The sequence below is a fragment of the Pelodiscus sinensis genome, chromosome 11, assembly GCF_049634645.1.
Source record: "Pelodiscus sinensis isolate JC-2024 chromosome 11, ASM4963464v1, whole genome shotgun sequence".
Lineage (NCBI taxonomy): Eukaryota > Metazoa > Chordata > Testudines > Trionychidae > Pelodiscus > Pelodiscus sinensis.
In genome coordinates this window covers 47,837,855-47,857,768 of record NC_134721.1, presented here as the reverse complement: position 1 = coordinate 47,857,768, position 19,914 = coordinate 47,837,855, and the positions used below count along the sequence as shown (strand labels likewise).

The 19,914-nt window shown below is 48.9% G+C and overlaps 1 protein-coding gene across 6 annotated transcripts in view; it reads left to right on the top strand.

The window, feature by feature from the left end:
• RAF1 (Raf-1 proto-oncogene, serine/threonine kinase) overlaps nt 1-19,914 on the top strand; it is an 84,606-nt gene that overhangs the window by 38,470 nt on the left and 26,222 nt on the right. For 5 of the 6 annotated variants that reach the window (XM_075939643.1, XM_075939645.1, XM_075939644.1 and 2 more), the window contains exons 8-11: nt 1,709-1,862; nt 11,914-11,973; nt 15,625-15,652; nt 15,751-15,878. In XM_075939643.1, coding sequence (XP_075795758.1) covers nt 1,709-1,862; nt 11,914-11,973; nt 15,625-15,652; nt 15,751-15,878 — 370 coding nt within the window. The remainder of the gene's footprint in view (nt 1-1,708; nt 1,863-11,913; nt 11,974-15,624; nt 15,653-15,750; nt 15,879-19,914) is intronic. The other variant, XM_075939646.1, reaches the window with a different exon arrangement.

Here is a 19,914-nt window from a genome sequence, read left to right as displayed (position 1 = left end):
GATTGGTCTGGGTCAGAAGTGTATGACCCTCAACTTCCTCCCTAGGGGTGTGTCTAGACTACAGGGTTTTGTCGACAAAAGTCCACTTTTGTCGACAAAACTATACTTGCGTCTACACTGCCGCTGAGTTCTGTCGACATAACGTCGACATAACTCAGCAGTTTTGTCGACGGCTGTAAACCTCATTCTAAGAGGAATAATGCCTTTTGTTGACAGCGTTCTGTCGACAGAAGGCGTGTCAAAGCAAAGGCTTCACTCAGTTTACTTGGCTAAACAGACAGTTTTATTGATCAGTAAAGCAAAGTGAGCCAAATGTGGTCCCAGCAGAGCCGGTCCCAGTAAGGCTGGCTAATACAATCAATCCTAGTATCTTTATACCCTTAACGAAACAGTCTGATGTCAGGGCATCGAATTACAGAAATCATCAATTAAACTAGGAAAAACAAAGCCTTATCAACAAGATGGCGGACAGTTACGAGGGAGTACCTCTCCTGTCTGAACCAGCCCAATTAACACATTCCAATAGCCCATCCTGGAGGCCTCTTCTCACGGGGTGACAGAAAGTTCACTCTGGTCTATGTGCGAGAAGGAAAAGCTGAAATGGTTTCTGTTATACAAGATGGCTTCTAGCTAAATATGAAATGGTTTCTACAGTTTCTACAGGCGTTATTGCATCTACACTGTGCTTTGCGTCTACACTGCCATGTCAACAAAGCGGCTTGCTTTGTCAACAGAACTGGATGTAGTCTAGATGCTCTTTGTCGACAGAAGCTTTGTCAACAATATCTGTCGACAAAACGTCTGTTGACAAAAGACTGTAGTCTAGACGTACCCTATGAGTGCTGTAAGCCCATTTCTGGGATCCCAGCATGCTAGATTAAAACATTTTCTTTTGCGGGATTTGCAGTAGTAACTAAGTCCTTCTTATTCCTTCCACTCCTCCTTGACCTCCTATCCCACTTGCAACCCGAGTAATAGCAAATGAATTAGGGATGTATCCTTGTAATGTTTGTTAAATAATCACAGTTAACTTCAGTCTGGCTATTCATGTGATTAAAGTAAACAAGGATTTGAGTGCCTTTATTCCTGATTTAATAATTCTTTGCTTTAGCTGTAATCCAGTGTTTGGTCATAGGTTAGAGAAATTACATTCTTACACAAACACTTTGATTTCTGGAGAACTGTATTATGCATCTTTTAGCTTGTATTTCATGACTATCTTGTCAGGTTTTCTGTGTGATTAGTAAGCAGTCCCAGCAATTATTCCCCTTCCCCAAACTATAATTCTCACGGCAAATTAAAACTATTTCTTAAACTCCATAAATTGCCTAGTCTTGGAAAAAAGGGTCTTACTTAAATTTTACTAATTGCGACTGAGCGGCTATTTTAACAGTTGATTAAGTATGAGTTAGCAGAAGTTGAAATGAGGTGTAATAAATCAAATAATGGAGAAAATACCACAGATTGCTGCTGAATGTGCCAGGCAGGTATTGCCAACTGTTAAAATCTTGTTTTTAAAACCCTTTGATTTTGTAAAGGGTTAAATATATTAATCCAACTGGCTAAATAGTTCATTCAGCAAGTAGTACTAATCATTTGTTTAGGATTTTGTGTGTTTTTGTTTTTAGGCAGGATGCACTATACAGTAATTTGCAACTAGTACAGAAGGAAAAATGAACTGTGACTTCTCTCCCTCTCCTCATGTTAGCTCCCAGCACAGATATTCTACGCCTCATGCCTTCACATTCAACACTTCAAATCCTTCCTCTGAGGGCTCCCTTTCCCAAAGACAGAGATCTACATCCACCCCGAATGTCCATATGGTCAGCACTACCATGCCTGTAGACAGCAGGATAATTGAGGTAATATGCGGAATAAGAAATTGCGTAGAGGTCATCTAAAACTACTACTGGTTATTTAATCAGTAGTTTAATTTTTCATGTTCTCTTTTCTGCTTAACATCTTCCCTTAGTTTGGTAAGCGGTGAAAGCCCAGGATGGCCAACACCTGCCTAGAGATTTAAACATCTTATCCTCATGCTTGTAGCCTCTCAACTTTGCTAAAGTTTTTAACAGGTTTTGTGCTACTTTACAAAGAATTTGAGGAGCCTAATATTAAGAAGTTTTACAGATATCACTTACTGATCAAAAACAAGACCAGTTTTGCTGCACAACTGCTTACTATCGGTCCTTTGGAATGTGTTTGTTGCTATTTAAAAAATATAAATCCACATGCAAATTGATACGTCAGTCAGGTAGCAGTGCGTATCTAAAGGTCAGTGACAAAGAATGAATATTAAAGGCCGTGCTCTTGTGCTGTGCAGCCCACTAGACCAGTGGTCTCCAACCTTTTTAACCACAAGATCACTTTTTCAATTTAAGTGCAATGTAAGATCTACATCAAACCCAAATACCCTTGTCCCACTTCCTTCCCGCCCCTTCTTTGAGGCCCCGCCACTGCTCCACTCCTTTTTCAAGGCCTTACCCTGCTCACTCCATCCCCCATCCTCACTTACTTTTACCAGGCTGGGGTAGGGAGTTGCGATGCAAGCTCTGGTTTTGGGCCAACGGGTTTGGAGAGTGGGAAGGACTCTGAGTGAATGATTGGCTCAGGGTGAATGATTGGGTTCCAGGAGGGGTTTCAGGGTGCAAGCTCTGGGATGGAGTTTGGGTTTAGGGGGAGTCCCGTCTGGGGCAGGAGGTTGCGTGTAGGGGGAGGTTCAGGGCTGGGACAGGACTTCAGGAAGCAGGCCCTGTCTGGGCACCGTTTAACTGAGACAGCTTCCAGGTGGAGCAGGGGGGCTAAAGCAGGCTTACTCCTGCCCTGATCCAGCACCACTCCTGAAAGCAGCTGGCGTGTACCAGCCATGTGCTGCCCCTCAGCTACAGGCACTGAGCCCACAGCTTCTACTGGCCACGGTTCCCCATTATTGATCAATGGGAGCTGCAGGACTGGTGTCTGCAGGCAAGGACAACATGTGGAGCCCCCCTGCTCTGCCTTTCTTAGGAGCTGAAGGGACATGCCTCCCACTTCCAGGAGCAGCAGTTACCATAGGGATAACTACTCCAGCCATGGCAGGTTAGACATTTTAGAACCCACTATTCAAATAATTAAATTTATGCATAAGAGAGAAATCATAGAGCCATACAATCATCGAGTCCAGCCCCCTGCCCAGCTAAATCATCCCAGCCGGGACTTTAAGTTGGGACTTAAAAATCTCTAGGCATGGAGATTCCTCCACATCCAGTGCTTCACAACCCATTCCAGTGCTTCACCACCCTCCCAGTGAAATTGTTTTTCCTAATATCCAACACCTAGACCGTCTCTCTCCCCCCCCCCCCGTAATGAAATGAAAATTATGAAATGCACAAACCAGTAAAAACAAACACAAATAATGCACTTTGCAAGCAGTAAAAAGTAAGAAACACTTCCACATGTGTTGGGTCAGATGAGAGTGAAGAACAGTGTGTTTGTGAGAGTGTCACACACTGTGTCTGTCAGAGATTTGCATTGCCAAGCTTCCTCTATCCCCTTCTGTCTGTGTGGAGCTAGGGTACAAGAGTGGGGGGGGAGGAGAGGGACACCCTGACATCAGCACCCCCCCCCCTTCTCCCTCCTACACCCAGCACAACAAGCAGGAGGCTGCCAGGGGGCCAGCTCCAAGGCAAAGGACAGGAGCAGCATGACAATGGGTGGAGGGGCAACTGAAGTGCCAGCACTTGAGAGCTTCCCAGCCAAACCAGTCGGGATCCCCTGTCAGAGGCTCCAAGATCTGCCAGTAGATCCCAATCTACTGGCTGGTGACCACTGCACTAGACCTATACTAAGTATTAAGAATTGTAGAATGATGTGGTAAGGCTCAGCACAGCTGAGATCCTCCCTCCTGCTGCTAGAGATGTGAAAATGTAACTCTGGTCTCATCAATTAACATTCACAGTTACATGCAGGCTCCAAGTACACATGGGGAGCTGACTTAAAGGCCAGCTCCCTATTCCTACTGGCTCCCGGAGAGCCGCCTGTCCTCCCTCCACCCCAGCACTGCTGCCTCTGTATCACATGCAGCAATGTGAAGGGGCAGGTGGGAGCCAACTGGTTCCCTGCCAGCACCGGCTTCCAGGAAGTCAACTGCCGCCCTACTTGTAACTAAACTCTCGTTGAGGTGCTATTCATGTTAAAATTATGTGAGGATGGGGAGAGGAGAGAGGAAGGTTTGCAGGAAGAGAGCATGACATACACAGCTCCCACCAAATGGGAGCTTTATTCAAACAGCTTAAGACCTGCTTGTAAGGTGCATGGAAAGCCTTACTGCCTTTGGCTGCTCTGCAGCACACCACCAAAAGGGACTCAGGAGAGAGCTTCTCTTCTGAGCACCTTTGGAGCATCAGCTAGGGAAAGATGCTTGTGTGGCAGAGCTCTTACGCTCTGTTTGGAGTAGAGGCTATATTCTTCTTCGAGTGGTTGCTCATGTCCATTCGAATCAGGTGTGTGCACCGCGTGCACTGCGTCTCCGGAGCGTTTTCCCTAGCGGTAGATGTAGCGCAGGCAGGGCGCCCCTGGAGTGGCGCTGCTATGGCAGAGCATAAGTACCCCTGCCGGCGCTTCCCCACCTCAGTTCCTCCTTACCACCCGTGACGGTCATTGGAGTGTGTCTCTCTCTTAGAGTAGTTAATGGTTCCCATTTCTCTTAGTGTAGTGTTCGTAAATAGTTATAAATAGTTTTAATCAGTTAGTTAGCGAGTTCTTTGTTTTCCTTCCCTCCTTCGGGGGGTGAGGAATGCCAGAGCCGCAAGGCTTTAAGGCTTGCGCAGTATGCGCTAAGTTCATGCCTAAGGGAGACCCTCACGATAGCTGCTTAAAGTGTTTGGGAGAGGGCCACTTAGCACACCCCTGTAAGATCTGCAGGTCGTTCAAGCTGTGCATGAAGAGGGAGCGAGACTCACGTTTGAAGCTTCTCCTCATGGAGGCGGCTCTACAACCGGCACCAACTGGCTACTCCACGGTGCGCAGTGCGCTGGCGTTGACGCGCGACGCCCCATCCTGTGTGTGGACTTTGGTACCAAGGGCTTGGCACCATTCTCACTCCTTGGCACCGAAGAAACTAAAGACTTCAAGGGGTAGGTCTCCGAACCGGAAGTCCAGGTTGGGCCTACACCGTCGCTTCGAGTTGCCAGTGTAGACGTCTCCATGTGCTGCTGTGTGGTGGAAGTGAGCGGGCCGACCATCCAGTCCGGGTCAGCTACTCTCGCGTCATCCTTCGACGCCGGACGCTTTTGAGTCGGCACAGGACTTGATTATCCTCACTACCTCCCCTCCGTCTTCTACGCCGGGAGCCATATTGGCACCGGTTTCTCCTCTGCACCGATTGGATCGGTCGGCACCGGTCACGTATGCAGCAGGACCGTCCCCTGTGGGACCAGTACTACCATCCTCTACGTCGTTGCCAGTCTCAGCACAGGCTCCCAGGCTTCACCCGGCGCTTGACTGGACTCGACCTCCTTCAGTGCTGGGACCTCTCCCAGAACCGGCCCTAGCTGTGCTGGTGCTGTATTACTCAGGCCTTGTGGCACCTTCAACAGCGCCGTCAGCAGTACTGGCACCGGGCCTCCTGCCCGGGGTGCTGCTACAGTCATCGGCACCAGCCTCTTCGGCACCTCTTCAAGTTTCAGCACTGATTCAAGAACCGGCATCGGCCTTGTGGGCCATGTCGGTACCACCATTGCCGGTGACGCCAATCCCTTCTAGGGCGGCCACCACAGCTCCTGTGCCTTCAGTCCTACCCACCATGGTGCCCACGGCGGCACCGATAGGGGTGCCACCTCTGGGGCAGTTGGACTCTGCAGTTCCGCGCCTGCAACCAGCACCAACCTCTGCACCACAGTTGAGCCCGAAGCCTGTCTTTCTGGCACCGGTACGACCTCACTGCATGCATGCGGGCAAGCCAGAATCCATGGCCAGGTTCGCCCCCCCAATGGTGACGGGGTACTCATCATCAGCGCCACCCCGGTCCAGGTTTGATTACTCTTCAGATTCGGATGTGGGCTCTTTCACATCGGGGTCCTCGAGGGCTTTGTCACAGCATAGATCTCATTCCCGGCACCGGCGTGATTGTTTGCACGTGCAACAGACTTGGCTGCCTCGGTCGCATTGGCCTTTTTGGACACTGTGGGCATACCATCAGTGGCAAGGGCCTGTGCCCCTGTCCGCAGTATCTCCGGGCACCGAGTGCCCCCGTCGTCGTCACTGTCACGACCCCTTCCCTCGCCCCAGAGGACTGTTACCATAGTTGCCGCTAGAGACCCACAGGCTTCGGTGCCAGAGCCACTTCCGCACTCAGCGGTGCCTGTCCAGCCGGCCCTGCTCTGGATCTGGTGCCGATTCAGGAGTCGGAGTCATCGTCTCCTGATGAGGCCTTAGCGGATCCCACACCGGCGATGCCGACCATGGATGCTCAGTCGCATCAGGATTTGTTCTGGCATCTGGCCTCCAACCTGGGTGTCCCAGTGGAGCCACTAGTAGAGGACACGGATCCGATGATAGACATCCTGTCCAACGATGCGCCCGCCCGTTTGGCTTTGCCACTCAACAAAACTGTGGCTAAGATCACTAACGCCCTGTGGCAGACCCTGACTTCCTTAACCCCTACCTACCTTAAAGGGAGTCGAGAGGCGCTATTATGTCTCGCAGTCGGGGCACGAGCACCTATATTCCCAGCCTGTTCCGGGATCTTTGGTTGTCCAAGCCGTGGCCCAGAAGGAGAGGCTTCTGCAGCAGGAGCCATCCCCGAAGGCTAGGGAGCCCAAAAGCCTCGATTTAATGGGGCATAAGGTGTATGCCACTGGTGGAGTGCAACTCCGCATTGCTAATCAGCAGGCAATGCTGAGTCGATACGCCTATAACACCTGGCAGGCGATGGATAAGTTCAAAGATAAACTCCCCGCCGAGGTGCGCCAAGTATTTGGGGCTATGACTACAGAGGGCAGAACTATCTCCTGCACAGCTCTTCAGGCTTCCCTGGACGCTGTTGACTCTGCAGCCCGTACCATGGTGTTGGGTGTAGTTATGTGCCGTGGTGCCTGGCTGCAGGTGTCCGGACTACTACTCAGGACCTGCCCTTTGACGGCAAAGCATTGTTCTCCGAGCATACTGACTCGAGGCTCTATACGCTCAAGGACACGAGGCCCATTCTCCAGTCCTTGGGGATCCACACGCTGGCTCCTCAGGGTGTGTCTAGACTACATGCCTCCTTCGACGGAGGCATGTAGATTAGCCAGATCGGAAGAGGGAAATGAAGCCGCGATTAAAATAATCGCGGCTTCATTTAAATTTAAATGGCTGCCCCGATCTGCCGATCAGCTGTTTGTCGGCAGATCGGGGCAGTCTGGACGCGATGCGCCGACAAAGAAGCCTTTCTTCATCGGCACAGGTATGCCTCGTGAAACCAGGTTTACCTGTGCCAATGAAGAAAGGCTTCTTTGTCGACGCATCGCGTCCAGACTGCCCCGATCTGCCGACAAACAGCTGATCGGCAGATCGGGGCAGCCATTTAAATTTAAATGAAGCCGCGATTATTTTAATCGCGGCTTCATTTCCCTCTTCCGATCTGGCTAATCTACATGCCTCCGTCGAAGGAGGCATGTAGTCTAGACACACCCTCAGTGACATCTGCTTCCCTATAGTCAACAGGGGAGAACGCAGTCACAGGTCCCCCCTGGGGATTACTGAAGATGCCATCCTCGCGCTGCGGCCCCGTCTTTGTCCAGAGCTTGTCGTCGCTGCCTGAGAGGGGACATCCCCCATGGGTTTGGTCAGGGCCCCTCTCAACAGTCCAAGCACCCGTTTTGATGGTCCTCTAGAGCGTTGCACACCAGTTTCCTCCCCCGCCCCCCCGGCTCCCTGTTTGGGGCCAGGTTATCCCACTTTCCCTGCACCTGGTAGAAATCACCACCGATGCCTGGGTTCTGAGAATAGTCAGGGATGGCTATACTATCCCTTTCCTGGGCTCGCCCCCTTCCAACCCGCCTGCCCTGTCCCTTTTCAGGGACACCTCTCACGAAGGCATTCTCTGCCAGGAGGTGTTAGCGCTCCTCCGAAAGGGAGCAGTAGAGAGGGTCCCTTCACACTTAAGGGGCAATGGGTTTTATTCCTGGTATTTTATTGTCCCAAAATCCAAGGGCGGGGTTCGTCCCACTGTAGACCTCAGGAACCTCAGTAAGACGGTGGTGAAATCCATGTTCAGAATGGTAATCCTGGCCTCTATTATCCCAGTATTACAGTTAGGAGACTGGTATGCAACTCTCGATCTCAAGGACGTTTACACAGCCACAGAAGGTTTCTCTGCTTTATAGTGTCCCACCGTCACTTCCAGTTTACGGTGCTCCCCTTTGGACTTTCGACAGCACCCAAGGTCTTCACAAAATGCATGTCGGTCATAGCAGCGTTCCTCCGCAAAAAGGGGGTACACGTCTTTCCGTACCTAGACTGGCTAATTCGTGGCCGATCCTACAAAAAGGTGGTGGCTCGTGTTTCCCTTACAAGGACTCTCTTCTTAAGACTAGGTCTCATGCTGAACAAGGAAAAGTCATCGTTGACTCCCTGTCAGTGCTTCGAATTCGTGGGGGCTCTCTTGGACACCAGGGTGGTGAGAGCATTCTTCCCAAGGAACAGATTTCTGGCCATAGTGGAGCTGGTCTCCGAGTTAACCCGGTTCCCCATTACGACTGCCCGAGCCTGCTCGAGACTGCTGGGACACATGGCGGCATGCACTTATGTGGTACGCCATGCTCGAATGAGGCTCAGATCGCTGCAGGCCTGGTTAGCAAAGGCGTTCAACCAGTCCAGGGGTCTCTGGGACATGGTTCTCACGGTGCCTCCAGCGGTAATTGCCTCCTTACAGTGGTGGACTCAGGAGGCTGTGGTGTGCAGCGGGGTTCCGTTTACCGTACTTCCCTCCTCAGTGACACTGGTCACAAACGCTTGAGACCTGGATTGGGGAGCGCACCTGGAGTGTCACAGGACCCAGGGTTTGTGGTCCCCTGCAGAGTGGACCCTACATATAAATGTCTGGGAGCTCAGGTCAGTCAGGAGAGCTTGCGAGACCTTCCTGACAAAGCAGTCGCGCCACTCCATCCTGGTGCGCCTGGACAACATGGCAGCTGTGTTCTACATCAACAGGCGGGGGAAGCCCGGTCGCCTCCCCTCTGTCGCAAGGCTTTGTGGCTGTGGGGCCTGTGCATAGCGCATGATATATTTTTGCAGGCAGAGTACCTGCCCGGGTGCAAAAATTTGCTGGCCGATGCTCTGAGCAGGTCCTTCGGAGCCCATGAGTGGTCCCTCAAGGATTCGGCCCTTCATCACGTCTTCCACAGGTGGGGTTGTCCCCTAGTAGACCTGTTTGCCTTGGCACACAACACCAAGTGCCAGAGTTACTGCTCCCTGTTGTGGCTGGGGGACCACTCCAGGGGAGATGCCATGACCGTGCCGTGGCCGGCGGGCATCCTCTATGCATTCCCACCGTTTTCCCCTAATTCCCAGGGTTCTCACCAGGGTCAAGACCTTCAGGTCCACAGTCATCCTAATTAGCCCCTCAGTGGCCCAGGCAGTTCTGGTTCCCTATCCTGGTGGATATGTTCAGCGAGGAGCCTATAACGCTCCCACCGGTTTGGGATCTCCTGATCCAGCCTTGAGACGGGGGGGCTCATGGTTTCCCCCAAATCTCAGCTCTCTCCACCTGATGGCTTGGTTTATCCGTGGCTGACGCAACCAGAAAGGGAATGTTCCCAGGAGGGGCAGATGGTGCTACTAGGTAGCAGGAAGCCATCCACCAGGAGGTCCTATGCAGCCAAGTGGCAGCGGTTCTCGTCTTGAGCGTCCAGAAGGAGGGTGCACCCGTCCTGTGCACCTGTCCTGTCCATTCTGGACTACCTTTTCGAACTCTGGTCCGGTGGGCTCTCTACCTTTTCTATCAAAGTCCATGTGGCATCACTCTCCGCCTTCCATGTTGGGTCGGCAGGAGTCTCTCTATTCTCTGACCCTGTGGTCCAAAGGTTCCTTAAGGGTTTGGATAAGTTGAACCCCTCGGTTAGACCCCCTCTCCCCGCTTGGGACCTTAACCTCGTGTTGTCTAGACTTGTGTCGTACCCCCTTTGAGCCGCTGGCCACGTACTCTTTGAAGCACCTCTCTGTGAAGGTTGTGTTCATTGTAGCCTTTACGTACATTGTAGCCTTTACGACCCTCGCTGGGTCTCTCCGAGCTGAGGGTGTTAACTGTAAACCCTCCCTACCTAGTGTTCTCGAAGAATAATGTGAGGCTCCCTCCTCACCCGGCTTTTCTCCCTAAGGTGGTGTCACCGTTCCATCTGTCTCAAGAAATTTACCTCCCGGTTTTCTTTCCAAAGCCCCGTGCCTCTCCTAGGGAGCAAGTGCTCCACTCCCTAGATGCTAGGTGGGCATTAGCCTTCTATGTCGATAGAACGAAACCCTTTCGTAAGTCCACACAACTGTTCGTTGCTTTTTGCGGACAGAATGAAAGGACTCCCTATCTCGACCCAGAGGTTGTCCAGTTGGGTTGTGGGGTGTGTCAGGAAGTGTTATGTCCTGGCCGGGAAGGCCCCGCCCTAGGTTACAGCACATTCCACCAGGGCGCAGGCGTCCTCTGTAGCTTTTGGGGCACAGGTTCCAGTTTACTGAAATCTGCAGGGCAGTCACGTGGTTGTCGGTGCATATCTTTACGGCGCACTATGCGTTGACACAGCAGGCCAGGGAGGACGCAGGGTTGGGCTCTGCGGTCCTCAGCTCTGTGTTGTAAGTGTGTGTGTGTGTGTGTGTGTGTGTGTGTGTGTGTGTGTTTTTTCTCTGTACCACATTGTGTTCTGTTACTTGAATAAATATGTTTGGGTTGTTCAAGTTTCGTGGACTTCTCTTTCTGGGTGCTCCGAGCCCTCCTCCGTTAGGTGGGGTTGGCTTGGAAGTCACCTGATTTGAATGAACATGAGCAACCACTCGAAGAATAAAAGAACGGTTGTTTACCTGTAACTGTTGTTCTTCGAGATGTGTTGCTCATGTCCATTCGATTTTCCCCCCCTATCTCCCCTTCGTTGGAGCGTCCAGCAAGAAGGAACTGAGGTGGGGTAGCGCTGGCAGGGGTACTTATGCTCTGCCATAGCGGTGCCACTCCAGGGGGTGCCCTGCCGGTGCTACGGGTACCACTAGGGAAACCGCTCCGGAGACGTGGTGCATGCAGTGCACGCCTGATTCGAATGGACATGAGCAACACATCTCGAAGAACAGGTAAGTAACCGTTCTTTTCCAGCTGGGCTTTATAGGGAAGTGCCTTTTCTTTTTTCTTTGGTTTCTTTGGGGACTGTCTCATTCTCTCTTCACAAAACCCCAGTGCTGATCATATTTATGTCACAAAATTACTCTGAGCAGTTTTACAAATAAGGAAATACATTTTACAGCCATCTATATACATTCACTCATAGTTGTGTAGTACACATGCTATGGTGGATACACTGTTATCTTTGTGTTTCATATACTGTCATGATGGAGATGCCACTTTTTCTCCCTTCTCTCCTTTTTAATATCTTAAAGGATTGTGCATGAAGTAGTGTAAATATCCAGTCTTCCAGAAACAAAGATGATGATATTTCTGGAAGGTGTTTCACACACTGTTGAATGGAAAAGACTGGCTTTTAATTAAGTAGTTTTCCAAGATATGGGCATTAATATGCTCACTGTAGATTAAAACTATACTTAATAGAAAGAAAAATATAACCTCGCACAGAGCTAATTAATTAAGCTGTTTTTTCTTTCCTCAAGTTCCTGATGGTTTCTGTTCTTCTATTCATTTATCTAAGCAACTGAAAACTATTTTTACACTTCCTCTATTCTTTATTTCTTATTGCTTTGTACTAGAACAACAGCCTGAGTGCTTCTCCCAGTTCCTGGTGCAGACGATTTTGTTTGAGGGGAAGAGTAGGTATTTTTCTTCATGCCTTTGCTTTCTTGCAATTAACAGGATTTGTAAGATTGTAAACCATAGTAATGACTAAGTGAAACGATTAATCTAAAATAGATTTAATAAAGATGTTGGTATGAAATGTTTGTTTTGGTACAATTCTAATATTTGAGTACAATAGTTGGAAGTGATACCTAGGCAGAATAGTTTCATGGGTTAAATTGATAATTCTGTAGAGAGTGAAATTCATCTTTTCTATAAGACTAATTACTTGAGCTGTTTTGCACCACAGAGGCATTGGCCCCACTATGTTTAAAATATTGCCTCAAAAGGTATCCTTTAAGGTACTGTTTGGTAGTTTTCTGAAATTTGGTTTGGTGAACTATAGTATGGACATACCCTGGTGATACAGCCAAGTGGAAGCCAAGATTAACTAAATAGTGTGCTAATGGAATCATAGTTTGAAGGCAGAAGGTACCGCCAGAGCACCTAATCTGATCTATAGATCACCAGCTACCACTACCCATCCAGCACTCATACATAAAGTCCAACAATCCTAATTAGACAAAGTATTGCAGCTAGGTATGTTAGAGATCCGTTATTTTAGTAACTGTGTAGTTGCAGCAGGTTTTAGCGGTTACATGGTTACTAAAATGTTTCCCGTGGGTAGGGCTGGCAGCCAGTGCGCTCCTGGCCCCGCTCCTGGGGAGCCCCCTGCTGCCCCACACGGTTGCCTTTGATACAGAAATAACAGCGCAGGGTGGCAGTAGCTCCTGTGCGCAGGGGGCTCAGGCTCCCTGTGGACCAGGGGTGGGCAATAATTTTTGACCGGGGGTCACTTCAGAAATTTTTGAAGTGGCCCCGGGTCGCCCCAGAAGGGGCAGGGCATCAGGCGGAAGGGGTGGCATCTTCCGTGCTTCCCCACCCACAGACCCGTGCGTGCGCAGCTGGCGCCCCCCCCCCCCCGCCTCCCCCCAAGAGAACTGCCGGAACAGCTGGCAGTTCCCTCTAGGTATCCATGAATCTGGCGGTATGAGGAAACTTTGCTTGTTCCCTCCTGCTGCCCCCGGGTCAATGAGGGCCTGGGGAGGGGGAGCACATGAAGTCTCTCACTTCCTGCCTCCGCCCTGCAAGGAGCCTTCTAAGTGCTGTTCAGTCCTTGCAGGGTGGGGGCAGGGCAGGAGGAAACTTCGCGCGTTCTTCCCTAACTCCCAGGCCCTGACTGGCCTGGGGACGGGGGGAGCAGCAGGACCTCTGCAGGCCAGATCTGGCCCACGGAGGCCCTTTTGCTCACCCCTGCTGTGGACAGCGAGTGCTCCAGCATCTTACCTCAACCCCCCCCCAGAGGCAGCAGCGTGGGGTGGAGGGAGCAAGCGGCTTGGCAAAGCCAGTGCTTGTGATACAGAGGCAGCAAGGGGGGAAAGTGTGTTTACTTTGAATTAATCAATAAGCCCCAGGCCTATCGGTTAATCATTTAAACATCTAAACCCTAACATCCCTAATTGGAGCCCACTGGAGAGTATACCGTTATGTGTTATAGCCAGAGAATAGGTGGGATTGAGATGCACTAGTACCCACACCCTTCATAGTGGCAGGGAAATAAGTAGCATGTACTCAGATAATCTTGCCAGGTAAGCCACCTTGCACTGCTTGTACTTTGCATAAAGATTAGGTGTAAATGACAAATTATAGTTTTGGTGTACATGTAGGACCTTCCTGGTCTGGCATCCTCAGGACCTGAGCAGTGCCAAACCACAGAGGGAAGGTCAAGGCTTCCCTCCTGGCTGCAGCCCTGTTCCCTTCCAGCCCCACTGCCCCCAGGCCTACTAGTACTGCGTTCCTGCCTGTGCTCCTCACAGTGCTGGGAGCGCTAGGTCTGCTGTCTCTGGCCCCGGCGGATTTGTGCTCACGCTCCCCGCTATGCCAAACCTGGCTGGGGCTGCCTCTGGCCTAAGGAAGGCTGCATTCCCCACTTGGTCGGGGCCGTGCTCCTGGGTGCCTGCTCCACTGCCTGTGGCCCAAGTGGGCGAGCAGGGCTCCACTGCACCAGCCCGCTGCCGACAGGACTGTGCTCCCCGCTGTCAGTTCAGCCCCTGAACCTGGCCAGCTGAGATTCTCTGATCCAGCAGTATCTGTGGTCCTACCGGACCAGAGAGTACCAGATTTTTGGGGTTTATACTGTATGTGTGCATCAGCGGTGGTTAATATTTTCCCTTTAGACTAAATTACTATTACAAAAAATTGATATGAAGAAGTGATTCCCCCCCGCCCCCGAGATATCAGTTGTGTGTATATGTGAATATAAAAATATAACTTCTTTTGAAATGGCTTTTTTCAAAGTAGGTGACTTTCAACTCATTTGACTGAGAACCAGTGATAGCAGCCCAGGACTGTAATCTGACTGCAGATTCTTTTAAAATTTTCTGTTGTATCTGTTCTAGAACAGGAACTATAATGCAAGAGTGCCTCAAATTTGTGCATATTTTAATCTTCTGAAGATTAACGCGAAGAAGCACAACAGGAATGTAGAATCAGAACATTCTCAAACACAGGTTATGGGTCAAAGTTTATCACACTAGCCATGGCCGCATACTTTTCTAAATGAGTCTTTAAAAATGAGGAGTTTACCTTAATAGTTAGCATGGGTCATTCATAAGCCTTCACAAAGGGTGTTCTGCCCCACCGTGAAATCTAAATGTCATCTATGGATAGTTTGCTGGAAGATTTGAATTGACTTACATTAACTCTTTATCGTATTTTACATTTCTGTCGTGCATGTTTTTGCTTTGTGTAGTTACTCAGCTGTTTTGCTTTTCTCGTACTTAGTTTTGGATATGATTTAGTAGAGGGAACAAGTTGTAAATTTTTTTTTCTAGAACTGACTTTTTGTGCATGACTATAGAATTAAGTGCTATAAAGTTTGTGTGGCATGAGGGGAAGGGAAGAGAAAGGCCAACTCTAGTGCACTGCAACAACCTAATTTTAGCCTATTTGTAGAGTTGTATTTTGGTCACAGATGTAAATCACATGAGAATTTATTTATTTTGTTGTCTGAATACAAATCTCATCTTTTGCAGTCTCACATGGTACAGTGGGCGTATATACTTTCAGAGTGTCTAACAATATTCCCCTTTATTTGTATAAGGAATCTCTCTGTGCCAAAATAATAATGAATTTCTAAATGCACTCACTAGACCACATAGTAATCTGTACCATGGTAGGAAGATATGCGTGCCTATCTGAAATTCAGGGATGCATAAAAGTTTCGCAGGACAGTGTTAAGTTAAAAACCTTCTTAGTATTTTCTTTGCCAAGGAGACTTTTATTCAGCAAGAGTCATTGTATGGCAATATAATTTAACTTTCCCATGAAAATTAAGTAAATAAATTGTGCAGGCCAGGATGAAAAGGGAGAAAACTAGATGTTTTCAACAGGTAACAGGAGGATCCTTAAATTATTTCTAAAATATTCAAACCATTCTCTTTTGGAAGATACAGGCCACTAATTTGGTGTCCTGAATCACAGCTCTTTAGCACCATTTCATGGGTGATCTACGTTTCTTGATGACTGATTTCCAGACCTCCTTTTATCCCATCCCCCACGCTCTGACACCTTACTGAAGTGTTCATTTTAAAAAAAATAATTTATTTTCTTTCTCCTGTTTTTAGGATGCAATTAGAACTCACAGTGAGTCAGGTAATGTTTTAATACATAAAATAATTAGAATTCATTCTTTTACTCTACGTTTACTTTCCTCTTGTTTCTAATTTCCTGTATTGTTTTTGTGAATTAAGCTTCACCATCAGCTCTGTCTGGAAGTCCCAACAATGTGAGCCCAACTGGCTGGTCTCAACCCAAAACCCCAGCGCCAACCCAAAGAGAGAGAGCTCCTGGATCCAACACACAAGAAAAAAACAAAATTGTGAGTACTGTAGTATTTGTTTTTAGACTAATCATGAAGGAGAGGAGAAAAAGGGAATTTGGGACAAAATTCCAGTTGTTGAAGGACATAAGCTTGTGGTAGAGCATACAGAACATTCCCAATAGTTTGTGTTGAAAAGAGATAAGACTTGTACTTTAAAGCCCCTAACGAGTCACTGAGTAACTTGAGTTTTACATCCCACCTTAAAATGTTTGTGGTATGGATTCAAGGGCCATATATTTTTGAAAGATAATAGATTTTGAAGATTGATGTTGTTTATATCTTCATTTGAAACTCACTGCCATAGCTTTCATTGAAAAGTTATGCTAAGTGTTTGTTCCTTTCGTGATCACTGGTTAAATGAAATTTTTATGAAAATTGAATTGAACAAAATGCAAGTGTTCTTTTAAAATCCTGGTCTGGTAGTTTAGGCCTCAGATTGTCATTTTTCTTGCCTAAGTGTGCCTGAAATAAATCCCTGTAATTCTGAGGCTATGTCTACAGACCTGCTGCAGCTGCATTACTTTGCTGATTGGAGAGAGCTCTCGCATCCGTATAATTAAACCATGTCAACAAGCAGTAGTAGCTATGTTGGTGGCAGAGCATCTCCTGATCTCCTGCATGCATAGCGCTGTCCATAGGCCCACGGTTCCTAGCTGCCACAACCACCATTATACATGGGGATGTTAGCCTCCCCCTCAGATAGAGGCAGCAGCGGAGGGGGCAGGCAGCTCTGTGGGAGCTGGTACGCACAGGAAACCAGCTTTCAAGCTGGCTTCCTGCACTTATGGGCACCTGAAGAACCACCTCTCCTAACCCCTCCCTTGCTGTTGCCGCAGGGTGGGGGCCAGGTAGGAGCCAGCTTAAAAGCTGTCGTATAAGTATCAGAGGCAGCAACACCGGGAGGAGGGAGGGGGAGATGGTACGTGTGGGAAGCCAGCTTTCAAGACCGCTCCCTGCACATAATGGCTCCGTGGATCTGCCCTCCCCCCCTTCCCTGAGTTGCTGCCTCTGTATCAGAGGCAGTGGAGGGGTGAAGGAAGCAGTGGCTCCCACCTCCCTCCTAGCCCCACCACGTGCAAACGTGTAACTGCTAAAAAATTCAGCTGTTACAAATTTACAAAAAACCACAGTTGATAACATCTCTACTACTGTGGCTGGAGCCCTGAGCCCTTTCAAATGGCCCAGAGTCCCAGACAGCATGTGCCAGGCAGCGCTGAAGGGCTGGCTGGGGGAGGCTAGCCCCACCTTTTCTGACTGAGGCCACATTCCTTTTGGGTCCCTCAGTGCCCCCTGCTCCCCCAAAAAAATCTTGCCCAGGGCCCAGCAAAGTCTGTCAGCCGCCCATCACTAGCACTTTCATCAGGAAAACTTATGCCCATCGTGGTGTGATTGTTGACAAATTGACAGTTTCACTGGTTTAATCGTGATATTCCTGGCTTGTGTGAGAGAATGATAATGATGTTCTTCTTCGAGTAGTGTCCCCATGGGTGCTCCATTCTGGGTGCTGGTGCGTCCTCGCACCGGTGGCAAAGGGTTTTTCTAGCAGTGTGCGCCACACCACACGTGCACTGTGGCGCCCCCTCGTGCAGTTGGTGTTTGTTAGGTGCACGCACGATGCGGCCCCTCAGTTTCTTCCCTACCGTCCTCCGCAGCAGACGGAGCTTCTCTCCTTTCCGCCATTTCTATAGGAAAAACGGCAAAAAAAACTGTTATTTCCCCTTACTTTCCTCACATTTCCAAGTTTTAAGACCCCCTGATCTGACCCTATAGCTAACAAACAAACAAACAAACAAAATCTGTTGTCTTCAGCCCGCCACTTTTCACCACGCCTGATGCCAGGATGTCCCTGCTTCAAGAGGTGAGAGTCATGTCAGGATGCTATGCCCGTCTGATGGACACTCTGCATGCATAAAGTGTCTCAGAGAATCTCACCAGACACAAAAGTATCCTTATTGCTCTAAATTGATAGCCAGAGCACGCCACGACCGTACCAACAAGTTAAAAGGTCACTCCTACCACCTTCTGAGTACACACCACCTGCCTCAAAGCCAACTTATGAGCCAAAAGTTATGGACAAAACACGTCCCTGTATCTCTTCTGGCACATCTCTCTCGAAAACGAGACTGTCTCCAGCTCGATCCTTATCCTCAACACTGATAGCCTTGAAGGTCAGCACTGCGGACAGGCTGGTCATGGCATCACAAGCAGCACTGAAGCTTCTGCAATATTTACCTGAACACACGAGGCCCATCCTCCTCAACATTATGCAGGAGGGCCATACAATTTCTCGCACCACACTACAGTCCGCAGTGGATGTAGGAGACACAGCTGCATGCATATCGTGATGCGGAGAATATCCTGGCTCCAAGCATCAGGGGTCCTGAGGGATTTGCAGCAGAAGGTTTAAGATCTACCCTTCATTTAAAACCAATCTCTTTTGCTGCAAAAACCTATGAAGTGCTTCATTTGATGAAGGACTCCCATACCTCCCTAAGGACCCTGGCGATGTACACCCCCCTCATTTAAGAGAGCCAGCTATGCCAGCTTCCAGGGAGCCATACAGACAGCAACCAAGGTATGACTTCTGACAGAAACAAAGGCCCCAATGACATAGGCCTTTAATGCCAGCAACAACGTCTAACAGTAGCAGCCCAACCTTCCACATCCAAGCAGCAAATTTGAAGGTTCGGTCAGGAGCTGGAGAGATACTTACCTTGTGGTCACACCATCGACCAATTATCCACAATTCAACCACCACCTCCACCCCTTTTTTCAACAGTGGGCTCAAATAACATCAGACAAATGGGTCCTAGAGCTCATCTGCCATGGTTACTCCATCCCGTTAATTTCTCGTCCCCCTACCCATTGTCCCACTCCGTTCCTCTTCAGGGGCCCCTCTCACAAGACCCTCCTCGAGGAAGAGGTGCTTCACTGCCTCGATTAGGCGCCATAGAACTGATACTAACAACATTCCATGGCTGAGAGTTCTACTCAACTTATTTTCTAACATAGAAAAAGAATGGAGGATGGAGGCCCATTCTGGATTTAAGGAAGCTCAATAAATACGTCACTTATCAAGGATTCAAGATGGTGATCCTAGCAACAATAATTCCAGCATTAGATCAAGGAGATTGGCTTTCAGCTCTCGACCTTCAAGATGCATATTTCCACATAACAATCCATCCTGCCCACAGGTGTTTTTTGCAATTCATGGTTGGCCATCACCATTACCAATATCAAGTGCTCCCTTTTGGTTTTTCAGCAGCTCCCAGAGCATTTTCCAAAACTAGCAGTCGTAGTGGCACGCCTGCATTGTCAGGGAGTCATAATATAATATTTCCATACTTAGACACCTGTCTCATAAAAGGCACATCCTTTCAAGAGACAAGGGACGTGATCAAGACTACCACGAACTTCCTGCTCCACCTTAGCTTCCATATAAACTACAAGAAATCCACGCTCCATCCCACTCATGTGCTCCTATAAACTCCAACGCTTATCGATACTGTCAAAGCTAAAGCAACTCTATCCACGTACAGATTTGACACCATATACAACCTCATAGCAATAGCACGGGCAACCCTTACCATGACAGAATGCCTAAATATCTTGGGCCACATGCCTGCCACAACCTACGTTGTCATGCTGGTGAGGCTCCACATAAGATGCCTTCAGTCTTGGCTCACCACACTTTACACCCTGTCCAGAGACCCGCTCTCCAAGTCAGTTACTATACCCCTATGGGTCCTCAGTTCCTTGCACTGGTGGATGAATCCACACAACGTCTTAACTGGAGTTCCATTCCATCATCTGATCCCTACACTTACCATGATAACCAATGCATCACTCATGGGATGGGGTGCCCATCTAGGAACCCTCACGGCTCAATGCAAATGGTCCTTTACAGAGCAAATGCTCCATATTAACCTTTTAGAACGGGGAGCGGTGCGGTATGCATGCCAGCATTTCCTACACCACATAGTGCTCAAGACTATCAACATTATGGCAGACAACACCACTTGCACGTATTATA